The 12920-nt window shown below is 51.3% G+C and overlaps 1 protein-coding gene across 1 annotated transcript in view; it reads right to left on the bottom strand.

The window, feature by feature from the left end:
• Window positions 1-481: 481 nt before the first annotated feature.
• ACSF3 (acyl-CoA synthetase family member 3) overlaps window positions 482-12920 on the bottom strand; it is a 100860-nt gene continuing 88421 nt past the window's right edge. The window contains exons 8-10 of the mRNA XM_074968949.1: window positions 8214-8348; window positions 7069-7180; window positions 482-1001 (exon numbers count right to left, since the gene is read on the bottom strand). Of these exons, the coding sequence (XP_074825050.1) occupies window positions 884-1001; window positions 7069-7180; window positions 8214-8348 (365 nt within the window). The 3' untranslated portion in view covers window positions 482-883. The remainder of the gene's footprint in view (window positions 1002-7068; window positions 7181-8213; window positions 8349-12920) is intronic.

Here is a 12920-nt window from a genome sequence, read left to right as displayed (position 1 = left end):
AAACTGACTCCTACTGCCTGGGAACAGTCAGCTGGGTAGGTCATTGTCTGTCCTGTGCTGAGTGCCATCAGCTCCTGTTGGTTTGCAGGATTATGCCATAATCGCCATAAACTGGTGGAGGGGACAGCACACTGCAGTCCAAAGCAGGAAGCCAGGTGGAAACCCCCTTCAAAACCAAGCTCTGCCTGGACAATGACTGCAGGACTCTTGGCAACGAGGCTGGCTCCATTTCACTCCAGCCCACATGGCTTCTCCCTGGGGTGCAGAATGGATCCCATCAGCCTGAGCCTGCAGGAGGGATGCTGGACTGAACAATGGGACACACATGGCGACATTCTCCTTCTCCCCTCAGCCCAACCCCCAGCACAGCCTGCTCCCCTTGGCCATCTCCCATCCATCTAAACACTAACTCAGTGGACCAGGGACTGCCCAGCAAGTCCTCAGGAGGCCGAAGTCCTCCATTATCAGCCCTGGCATGCATGTAGGACACTCCTCTTACTTGAAAATATTTCAGACCTCCCTGGTATTCACACACACAATTTATTCCTGGGCCTGGCTGCTCAGTGTCGATGGAGGGGGGTGGCTCTGAGACTCTTGAGCGTGGCTCCTACAGAAGGAACATAACCTTGCTGTTCTCCAGGTCCTGCTCAGCCAATGAGGAGACCATGTGGAATGAAACCAGCTTTTATTGACTGACAATCCCAGCATGACAAGCACAGAGCTGCTACTGCAGAAATCACTGACAGCACCTGATTAGTGTCATTTTCAAGGCAAACCCATTGCACTAGGACGCATGAAAGCTCCTCAGAGAGACTCCATTCGGGCAGCAGGCATGACGGGGAGAGCCATCTCAGTTGGCTCCTGCTCTCAGCCTGGTGCCACACTAGGTTGGGTAGAAGTGCTTGAGAAGTTGCTTCTTGTTGACTTTTCCCATTTGATTGCGTGGGATCTCCTCCACCAGGAGCAGCTCTGTGGGGACAGTGTAGAACGCCATGGAGTCCCTGGAACACAGAAACATACTTTTTCAATAACCCTCACCGTTACAGTGGTACCTCCCTTCCAGAGCCACCAGATGGTATGCTCCACTCTCTCTGGGGACAGCAGTCGCTGTAGACACAGTAAAAGGAAGATGAAACTTCAAGAGGGGCTCCCTCAAATCATGGGATGGTGGCACACATGGGAGTTGAGGGGTTAAAAAACTTGTGATAAGAACATCCAATAAAGCAGAAAGGGAAAAGGGTTCTGACTCTATGACTGCAAGGAAAGGGTTAATCACAACCCTTTCCTCATCTAATGCAACACACACACGGAGCGAAGCTCCCCCTTCCAGGAATGTGAAGGGTTAACCCAGTTCTGGCAGACGACTCAAGCTCTACAGCCAGCAACAGGATGCATCTGAGAAATCCCAACCCCGGCCCCAGCAGACTGCAGCACGGGGGTAAACACGACCCTCTTAGTCGGGCAGGACCAAGCCGCTCTGTCCACAACTAGCTCCCCAGCGAAGCCCAACAGAGACACCTGTAACGGGGCCATTACGGTGGGACAACATGGCAGGGCTCTGGCAAGGCTCACAGAGGAAACAAAGGATTCTGGCGACACGGCAAGATCATGGCGTGGAAGGTTCAGCGGATCTGAGCGTGATGGACGCACCTGTGAAATCCCGCCCAGAGGAGAGTCATTTCAGGAAGACCATGGGACAGGCAGCCTCCCGTTAACGTGTGACATCTGCCCTCGCTGGACCCACGACTCGCCACTTCCTAAGGATTCACCAACAGAGAGGCCTCGTCGCTGCCGATGACCACAAGGGATCTGGTGTGAGCAGCCCCCTCTCCCAGTTCATCCCACTGTGGGGCTGGGCTACGATTTCACAATCACAGGAGCGTGACATCACCGGTGTGTCAGCTCCAGGAAGCGCCCTGGCTCACTCAGACACACACAAGCCCAGGTATGGCTCCACGCCCAGGGCGGCGCTGCAGAGAGACCCTCAGGGAAGGAGTCCCACACCTGGGGCTTGAGGAAAGTCGTGGGTTCGCAGGGGGGAGCTGACACATTGGCAGTAAGAGCCTCTTCCTAGCATAGGGAATTAGAAATCAGGTCCCCCCCAGTAGGGCCTGTGCAGACCCAAGGAGCTGGGGAAGCAGGGAGGAGAACAGTGCCAAAAGCACTGGGAGAGGTGCAACGTGTTTGAGTGAGATGCCTCCGCAGCAGCTGGGCCTTCCCGAGTTTGCTGGGAGCGTCAGCCGTGGAGTCACTTTCAGCTGGGGATATGGAGACGTCCCCTCTAAGATACTGAGTGAGACTCACGTCACTTGTGACCCAAACCAGCTGTTGGCTGGGGACGGACGAGACAATCACAGACCTACTGGGCTCCCGAGTCCCTTCACACCCCCATTGCCTGTGCACGCCAGTTGGTTAAAAAACGCACCACAGACCTCTGCGCGTGCCCCCAGAGAGGGGAGGATGAACTGCCTTCAGTGAGCAGAATGGATAGCTCCGAATGGATACTAATCAATCCTTACGATTAGCAGTGGCAGGGAAAACAAATGATAAACGCAGAGTAATATCATTAAGGAAGCAAAGCCATGCAGAATTACACACTTCTAAGTGGGTCTCCTCGTTACTAGTTGCTTTGCTTAGAATGTAACAGATGAGCTCGCAGGCCGGCCAGCTATGCTCAATGGCTAACTCTGCCCAGGCTAACTTGTGTGCCCTTACGCACAGATGTGCACCACGCAGGCCCATGTTCCTTCTCTCTTTCACAGGAGGGAGTCTCAGCACAGAGCTAGCTCAGGAACCAAGTCTCTTCAGCCTTTGAAGAGCAGGGGGCTTGTCTCCCGCCTTCTGCTGCCTGCATATCACTAACCTGGGGCCATACCCAACTCCGACAGGCAGCTCCCTAACACTGATTCTAATGCAACATGCCAAGTCCACTGAGCTCTTCAACCACCATCCCTCCTCCCCCTTCCAAACCCAACGATCAACACATCCTGCCATATGGACGGCTCTAACTCAGGATGGCGCCTGTCACCACGAAACGAGATTGGAGGCGAAAGCTGCAAAATGAATCACTCTGAAGAGGGACATGTGTCGCCTGCCAGGGAGTGCGAGAAAGGGGCAAAACAAACGTAAGTGACACACAAAATAAAGGGGAGAGACAAAGCGAGAGGGAGTGATGTGGACTGAGGGGAAAAGCCAGCATGAGTGTGGTGCTGGGAGACAGCACCAGACAGCACATGGGCAAGGGGCAGGGACGCTTCCTGGGGCTCTTGCTGCCCCTTCTAAGGCACAGCAGACACTGGCTGGATTTCTCCTCTCTTCACTATCTTTGCTGCGCATGGCAAAGAATCACAGTGTAAGCCGGAGAGGGTCTAAGCACCGTGAACAGAGGAGATGGGAGAGCTCTCTCCCTGCGGACTGGCTTGATTGAAGGGCAGATTGTGACTAGACAAAGGCGAACAAAGCCCAGGCAAAGACAAAAGCAGAGAGGTCACAGAGCAGCACAGATCTCCCTGCCTGTGCTTTGGGAAGATGCACTAACTGGAGACAGTAAGGGAGGACTGGTTGAAGCGTCTGGGCACACCTGCATGTGCTGGTCCAGACAGTGCCACAGGAAACATCTGGGACTGCAGGGCTCATGCTAAAGAGTAATTACAAACAGCATTGCATCCTGGCATTCTGGGGACTGTGCCTTGTTGGGCACCAGCTTAGAGTCAAGGATTTAATTTGAGACAGGCCAGGATGGTCTTTCTGAGCTGCCGTCTAGACAGTATGTGGGACGGTGGCTGTGTGGGCAAGGGCTGTAACAGGTAAGGATAAAGGGAACTGCTGGAGACAACTCCAATCCTATCAGTAAGACAAGCACAGCGGCTATCAAACGAACACTCTGTGGTGCCTTCATCTCCAACTTCCCCACCCTGCCGCACTCCCGTCTCAACGCCTCAGTCGCAGTGACAGGGGAGGTACATCCCTTTTTTGCTAGTGGAGATTTGCGAATACATTAGAGCTGCTTCTCCCTCCCCGGGAGGTGAGTCCCAGCCATAGATTCCAAGAGTGAATCAAGGTAAAGGTATGGAGCAGACTGCCAGGTATCTTCAGGGTTCCCAGACTAGTGGGTGTAAAAGGATGAGTATGATTTTACTGCGGGAGGCAGTGCCAGCAGGAGGCAGGATGCTGGGGCTCAGACTTGGCTGCTCTGTTGGACCAGCCAGCGTGGGGTTGGTTCCTTTGTTTGATTTTTTTCTCCCACTAAGTAATTGTTTAATCAGAGCAGCAGCTGGCCAGCTAGAATCTTCTTTCCATTTCCTCAATTGTAGTCTTCCAACTGCGATTTTGCAAATCCAGGGGAATCTTTAATTGGCCAGCTGTGCAGCCCTTGATGAAACAAGTGTTCCTACTGTTTGTGAAATAGCGCCAGCCTCCCCAGAACGATCCGCAGCCCTAGGGAAAGGAGTCTCCAGGAACACAAATGGTTCCAGGACTATCTAGTTTGCTAGTGGAATAATAAAATAAATAATAATAATAACAATGATAATAAACAAAAGAGATCCTGCTTCTCCATTGCTCGGCTGCTGCGGAGGCTCCCAGGGTCCTCGGGGCCTGGCCCGGCTCTCCCTCCAATCAGTACTGGCTCTGTGCCTAGTGTGTCAAGCCCAAATGAATAGCTTTTGGCCAGATTTTGGAAAATTAGCCCAGGGCTTCAGTGCAGAAATGCTGTGCCACTGTTTGCCTCTGAGCTACGGGCACCTTTACCGCAACTGCTCCTGCAAATGGGGGTTGGAAGGGCTCCTTTTGTTGGGCTGGGCCTTACAGCCCCCCCGCTGGGATGGAGAGGAGACCTGATGGACGGGCTTCCCAAGGCTGATGAACAAATGGACAGGAAGGAGGATGGGGGGAAGACAGCAGCATTATCGGCTGAGACCTGAGCAAAGGTCCCTGCTTTGGTGGAAACAACTGGGGAGGAAACATGATGCTTCTGCCCCAGAGTCCCTGCTTGAGCTCCTGTTCTCTGCTACACTGTGTTCCATGAGTGACTGTGCCCCATTCCCCCGCTTCACTGCACAGCCCCTTCTAGCTACCGAGGGTGTAACTTCCACTAGTGTGGCAGAGAATCAGCCCGTTACTGCACCATTCGTCAAGCGCACTTCTGGGGAGCGCAGCCCATTCCTTTCCATTACCACCTGCACAGCGAGTAGTTAGCACGCCAGGGTCTCAGGAGCTGCTGAGCTTTCTGCAGCCCCGGGCCCTGTGGCAGACAGTGCTGCTTACAGCTCGGCTCTAACCCAGTGCACCACTTTGGTTTCGTTTGGGTTCAGCTAGCTCACTCCTTCTGGCGACCAACGCCCCAAACTACCAGACCGGCTGACGCCCTGAGTGTGTTTTCGCTGCTCCGAGCCGTTCACACCAGACGCCCCTTTGAGCTGTCTATGAGTGGTCTCCAAATGAAACCATGTCTTCCTACTGATCTCTTACAACACAGGACCCATGCTGCCTCTCCATCACTCTGCACTTACATCAATAATTACACACAATCAAACTATATTATAAGCCCTTCCGACTGGCAGTCACACTGAGGAGCAGTGAGGGGACGGCGCAGGCCAGTGAGGGTGGAATCTTTCGGGACTGCAGCTGCTAAACCCTAAACAGTTTCTCCCGAGCACAGACTCATAGAAATGTTGGGCTGTAAGGGACCAAGAGGGCACCTAGTCTGTCCCCCAACGCGGAGCCAGGACCAAGTAAGCCTAGGCCATCGGCGACAGCCACTTTTCTAACCTGTTCTTAAAAACTTCCGCAGCCTCCCCTTGTAAACTATTTTAGTACTTAACTCCCCTTACTGTTAGGAAGTTTGTCCTAATATCTAATCTAAATCTCTCTTGCTGCAAATTAAGCCCATTACTTCTTGTCCACCCATCAGTGGCCATGGAGAACAATTGATCACTGTCCTCTTTATAACGACCTTTCATATATCTGAAGGCTGGTATCAGGTCCCCCTCAGTCATCTTTTCTCTAGGCTAAACTTTCCCAATTCTTCCAACCTTTCCGTGTAGACTGTATTTTCTAAACCTCTTATTTTTCTTGCTTTCCTCTGGACTCTCTAAAATAGTTCATGTCTTTTCTAAAGTGTGGTGCCCAAAACAGGACACAGTACTCCAGATGGGACCTCACAAGCGCCAAGAAGAGCAAGATAATTACCTCATGTGTCTCATATGCAACACTCCTGTTAATATACTCCAGAATGACCTTTGCCTTTTACACAGGAGCATCACACTGTTTACTCATATTTGATTTGTGATCCATCAGACCCTTCTCTGCAGTACTGTTGCGTAGTCAGTTATTTCCCATTTTGCAGTTGTGCATATTTTCCCTTCCTAAGTGTAGTACTTTGCACTTGCTCTTATTGAATTTCATTTGTTGATTTCAGACCAATTCTCCAATTTATCAAGATCATTTTGAGCTAATCCTGTCCTCCAAAGTGCCTGCAACCCCGTCCCAGTTTGTGGTCATCTGCAAATTTTATAAGCATACTCTCCACTCCATCATCATCATCATCATTAATGAAAATGTTGACTAGTACTAGCCCCAGGACTATCCCCTGCAGGACCCCACTTGGTCTGTCCTCTCCGTTTGACAGCATGTGTGAACTGAGTTTTTTCAGAGATTTATAACGTGGCCAAATTTGGGTGGATTTTCATGGGAACAGCAAAAGGCACATTCCTTACTCAGTGGCCAATTCTGGCTACCTTTCAGAGCCCTGTTCCAAAGCACGTAGGCACTAGACTTTCTCAAAGAAAAGGTAACCAGAATTTTTTTTTATGGTAAATCAATGTATCTTCCCCCCCATAATTTGTTCTTGGAAATGGCTGAACCATACTGGCTAAAACTCAAAATAATTCAGCATACAAGTCCCATGGAAACTGCAACCCAAAGAGCTGAAGTTTGGCAAAGTTATAAGCAAATGAAAGGGTATTATAATGGGAAGTATCGGACAACCTTAATAGCAGGTGGTGCTATCAACCCCACCAATAGTAGACTACAGCATTTGCTGTGCACTGTCCCATGACTGGCACTTACCTTGCCCAGCTCCTCAGGTCCTTGAGAGACAGCATCTCACCCTCCTGCAATTTCACCACAGCACTGACCCGCTGGCCCCACGTCACGTCTGGAGGTCCGATCACAGCCACATCTGGAGAAAAAGCGAAAGATTCAGCCTGAAGCAACTCAGCCCCATTTCCAAGAGACCAGGAGAAGAGTGTAAAAGAGCTAACTCTGCAAGCTGCCGAGACAATGGCCAGGTGGGCAGGAACAGCCATGTACAGGGAAGGAGAAGATCGGGGGGGGGGAGGGGAGGGGGTAGAGGGAGGGGATTTACTAGGAGTAACAGGGTAGAGCTGACAGAAGAACATCAGGAACTCTTCCAATGGCAGGGTCTAATAGAGAGCGGAAAAGCTCCCCAAGTAGCCTGGATAAAGAGAGAACTGTCCTGCCCTGCACTTATTCCATCCCCTACTGGGCAACCCCGCCTTGGTGGTGCACTGATTCCCTCCTCGAATGAAGGGTCAGCTAGGAGGTCAGGGAAGGTTTAATGAAAATTTATCATTTCCAAAATTTGACGTGAGCTGCTGCTGAATCTGCACCTGGCTGTGAGTTTCCTGGCTTCAGTCACAGAGGCTCTGAATTCAGTCTGCTTGTCACTCACACCCAACCCTGCTAATGGAAAGGCCGTGAAACAGCCTCCAGGCAAGAACCCTCAGGCAGTCTCACATTGGGTTCTTCTGGGTTACTGCTGTGACCCAAGCAAGGCTCCCCAACGGCACCTCCCTCATATGCCTTCTATCCTCATTACTGCACAGCACAGAGACAAAACCAAACCAACACGGCAGCTAACATGGCCAGAATGGAGCTCGTACATTACCACAGGCAGCTCATGGGGCATTGTTACTGGGTGGCCATGGTTGCAAACACGCTCAGAGACCCGCTCTTGAGACTTGGGCTTCAATATAATTCTGGCCCAATTCAGCATCCTCACCAGTCTCCTATCAGTTGGAGGCCTGGGGGGCACTGCAAGCTGGGACAGAGATGCCTGGGGAAAGCTTGCCCAGTGCCTGCCTGCCCTGGGACCATCTCCAGGTACAGCTTTTCACCTTGAGCAATAACACTTTAATTTGCCCGCACCCCTCCAAAGCCAAGAGCAGAGAACACAAGGTGCTGCACCTTACCTGCAATACTGGGGTGCGCTAGCAGATGGCGCTCGACTTCTAGGGCGCTAATTTTATAGCCTCCACTTTTGATGATGTCCACAGAGGTGCGGCCCTTGATCCAGTACATGCCCTCTTTATACACCGCCGTGTCTCCTGCAAACAGAGCAAATGCTGCTTAGCAGCCATTTCCTCCTCATGGCCCTGCCTGTTTTCCCAGTCCCGCCACTCCCACACAGATCAGTTCAGACAGCACCCCTCCGTGCTGCCAGGCGTGGATCCAGTGGGTCCTACTGCTGCTGCTTAGCATGTGCCACCACACCCACAGAGCCACGTTCAAAGCACTGGTCAAAACTCATCTCTGGAAGAGACCTGCTGGCTGCTGTTTGCAGGACATCTGCTATTGGCCAGCAAGCATTTGAAGAGATTCTCTGCTGAGCATCTTAAGGCTCCAGGCAGCCCCACTGGGATCACACACACTGTCCCCAGAGCTTGGTGTGGAGATCTCCGACGTAGGGATACCAATAGACGGAGAGCAAGTTAGATAGCCTTGCTTTGCCTCCCTCCCAGAAAGGACTGTCCACCCACCAGAAGGAAAAGTGAAGAGTGGTACTCTGCCTTCCTAAATAAAAAATCTTGAATCTGAAAGCTGTACAAATAAGAAGATGCATTACCTCTGCTGTGGGCTGGTTCCCTTCCCAATGTGCTTGGACACAATCCACGCACTAGATCAACTCCCAGCTCACCCCTTCCTGGTTTTATTGACAATTAACAATGATTAAGCATGAGGTTCATCTCAGACCTTTTCCCTGGGCTTGGTTGTTCCTAGGTCTCTGCACCAGGACTGCTAGATCCTTCCTCTCTCTCTCTAGACAGCCACCTCCACCTCTTGCACCTCTGGTTAGGGTAACGAGTTACCTGCCTTAGGGAGTCAGCAGAACCCAACTAATCCTTTCCCAGTGGGACCCACACCTGCTACGAGTGTGTTTGGGGAGGTGCTGCCTGCTACTTCCACTGCAACAGACAGTGCTGGAGGCTTTAGAGAGGAGTTTGATTTCTAAACCTGGGGTTAACCCCACCCACACCAGGCCTGGTTACGATGAAAAGAGGGGGCTGGTGCTATTTCATTACAAGGACTGGATTTTTACCAAACAGCGAGTTGAATTAGAATGGTTCTTTCTGGAGGGCTCACAGAGAGCGAGTGCGAGTGTGGCAGGTGCGATCAAATAATTAGTCACTTGTACTGCAGTCTGGGAAGATTGAGGAGAGAGGTCATCCCAGCACAGCCTGGCTAAATGCTTAACAAGCTGGGCTGCACTTCGATAGCTACTTAAGATGATTAGTCACATTTTGCTAATAGAACCTTTGCCACCCTTTGGGCTGGGTGGGGGGGTGTCTCAGGACTACTGACTTCAATTGCAGACTCTTGACGGGAGCACAAGAGAACTCTTAGCTTTAACCTATCCATCAATCTCCATTCTCTCGTTAATGACACACAGTTGCATTGTGTCCACACACTGAGCTTGATTCCCCACTGTGGTTTCACTGACGAACCTGATTGCACTGCTGGTGGGAAAGCTCAAATCGGAAGGAGATGGCTCATGAAACAGGAGCCTCAGACAAAGACCTGAGTGGTTGAAATCAGCACTGCTGCAGTTCAAGAGCCCTCCCTCGCTAGCCCCCCTGGCGCTAACCTGCTTCCCCCTGCTGATTCTGATGCTGGTTTGGAAAGTGGAACTCTGGTAAGTGAAAGGACACAGGGAGCCACAGTGCTCAGAATATCCTCCTAGCCGTGGGAGGTCTGGCCTAACGGCTGCAGAACGGGTTGGCCAGGAGTATTCGAGGCTACCCCAAAAAGCTTCAGTAGCAGAGAGACTGTAGCCACTATCAGCTGGCCCAGGAAACTCGGCCAACCACGCTGCAAAGCCTGGGGTCTCCGTGAAAGAGGCAGCAAGAAGCGATCCAAAGGGACTGCTTTGATTCTCCGATGTGCTCAGCTCTGGGTATCTTGGTGCATGGTCCCAGGCTGGGCATAGACCGACCAGTGCCATGATGCTCAGTGGCTATCTCTGGGCTTGCAAATAGTTTCTTCCAGAGATGAATAGCTCTAGTTCTCCATGAGTAAGGCCTTACCAAATTCACGGTCCACTCTGGCCTATTTCACAGTCATAGGATTTTAAAGACAAGACATTTCATGATTTCAGCTATTTAAATCTATCCTGACCCAAAAAGGAGTTGTAGGTGGCAGCAGCCGCCGCGCTCCGGCCGCCCAGCTCCGAAGGCAGCAGCGCAGAAGTAAAGATGGCCTGGTATGGCATTGCCACCCTTACTTCTGCGCTGCTGCTGGCAGGGCACCGCCTTCAGAGCTGGGCACCCAGCCACCAGCCACCACGCTCCGGCCGCCCAGCTCCGAAGGCAGCAGCACAGAAGTAAGGGTGGCAGCAATACTGTGACCCCCCTGCAAGTCCCTTTTTGGGTCAGGACCCCCAGTTTAAGAAACGCTGGTTTCCCCCCATGAAATCTGTATAGTATAGGGCAAAAGCACACCAAAGGCCTGATTTCACGGGGGCAGGACAGATTTCATGGTCCGTGACGCATTTTTCATGGCTGCGAATTTGCTAGGGCCCTAACAATGAGGATTCTCTCTCCTCTGCCCACTATGGAGCCCTTAGGATCACCCTCCCTCTCCGATGATGCCATACTTCTGGACTGGCCTTTCTCTGAAGCCAGGCACCATGCATCTGAGTCTGCTGGAGCAGTTGCTGTTGAGTGTCACAGGACCACTCTTCCTCCTCGAAATTGAGCGACCAGACCCAGGCTTTGAATCTGGGTCAATTCCAACAATATGTGCATTTCCACTGAATCGGGCATCCACATGCTGTATCCGCATGTGTCACTTCCCTCAGTTTAACCAGGAACCGATACATTATCCCCAGATTTTCCTGTGTTGAGTTTGGTTTCTCATGTGCAATATCAAAGTGTGCCCATGTATATCAAGAACTGTTTGAATATTTTAAAGAGATGGGAATTTTTTTTAAGCAGGGACTCTCCTGATATTTGACTCTTGGCGGTTGAAAGGAATTCATGCCCCATGTGATAAATGACCCGAGTTTTCTAGACATCAGGGCAGTCTGTGAGACTGACAGATGTGTAGAATGAAACATTAATTGAAATGCGACTTGAGGAGTGAGCGTGGAGAACCAGGTGCTTGCAGCCAGCGACCGGGGCTGTATTCATAAACAGAAGCCAGGAAGAGAGGGAATTTTGACCTAGTTCAACAGCAAACAGCGGTGTCCATGTCACCCGTCACTATTTACACAAAGTGGAGCTGCCATTTTTCCGCACACAGTGCCAGTTTTGTGAAACAGACAGCTGTCCAATAGGAATGGGTTAAGTCCACCAAATGAATTCAGCTGGAGATGTGATACGTATCTGAACCCAGGTCTCCATGTCAGTAGTGAAAGTACTTTGTGACTGATGAGATCACTCATTCCCCCATAGCTTTATCTCCAGCTTTATCTGAATTAACTGGGCTGCGCTCCCTTGAAGGAGGCGCTCTGTAGGTGGGGTGTTAGCCTAGCACCGCAGGACAGAGCTCCTAGAGGTGTGCTTGGTGTTGTTGCAGGAACTCTGACACCATAAAAAAGTAGAAACCACCACCACAGATTAGCAGGCAGACAGCCCCTTTTGCAGTACAGTGTTCTAGTGTGTGTGGGTTCAGCCACTCCTGACAAGGGAGCTCCTCTGGAATGACAGAAAGCACTGGGGGTTCAGAACAGGGGGTTCTACACAAAATGTCTTTGCCGTTAGCTGTGTACTGGGGAAGGCTGAGTTCACAAATATGGGCTGGGCTTAAGTTGACCCAGGGCAAGTGATAGTGTTTGTGCCCAGCTTTGAGAAAATAGAACACCCAGCGCAGAAGACTGGAGTAGACCCAGTTCCCCGACGGCTGCCATTTGGGACGAGGAGCCGATGCTAATGGTTTGGTGAAAGGTCTACCAGAAAATCTGATAGAGAGTTTCTCTGTTTCTATAGCAGATTGGAAATTATGCCCCTGATCGCTCCTGTGAAGGTTGTGAGATAGGAAATAATACAACTGCAGATTTCTTTCCCAGGTGGAGATCTAGCTCTCTGTTCTAAAGCATCTCTGCTATCCCCTTGATGTGGCATGATCCCAAGGTGTGTGGGTCCACAGGGAAGGCTTCTCAGTTCTCCAGCCTGTCTCATGACCATCTCCTTAAGAAATGCATGTAGCAATGTCACTGGGAAAGCCATTGTTTTTCCTCTTTGAGGCTGGCCCAGCAGGGGGGAGCAGTGCGCCTGCTAAGTATCAAAAATGGGATCTTTGGGTAGCACCCTCTGAAAATTAGTGGGTTTCTCTGCTCACTCTCCTCCTGGAACTTCACCATCTTCTGCTGTGATATCAAGACCAACCCTCCTGTCGTATGTGGCAAGGCGTTAATTACACCCCCTTGTCTTGAACCAGGAGCGGTGTGTGTGTGGGCAGATTCCGTTCGCTCTCCCTCGTGCAGGTAACCCTTGCAAGCTGGGTCACCTGAGTCCTGGGGCAGCTCTGATCTCTCCAATGCCCCCAGACACTCTTTTCAGCAAGCTAAGTACTTGCTCTTGCTCTGGTTGGCAAGAAGCCGGATCCCAGTTGGATTCCATGTTGCCACTTTTGGAAGGTTCTCAAAAAACTTCTGCTTCCTACTAGCCGCACCCGGGGCT

Source organism: Natator depressus, chromosome 12 (genome assembly GCF_965152275.1).
Source record: "Natator depressus isolate rNatDep1 chromosome 12, rNatDep2.hap1, whole genome shotgun sequence".
NCBI lineage: Eukaryota > Metazoa > Chordata > Testudines > Cheloniidae > Natator > Natator depressus.
This window is presented reverse-complemented; position numbering and strand designations above follow the sequence as displayed.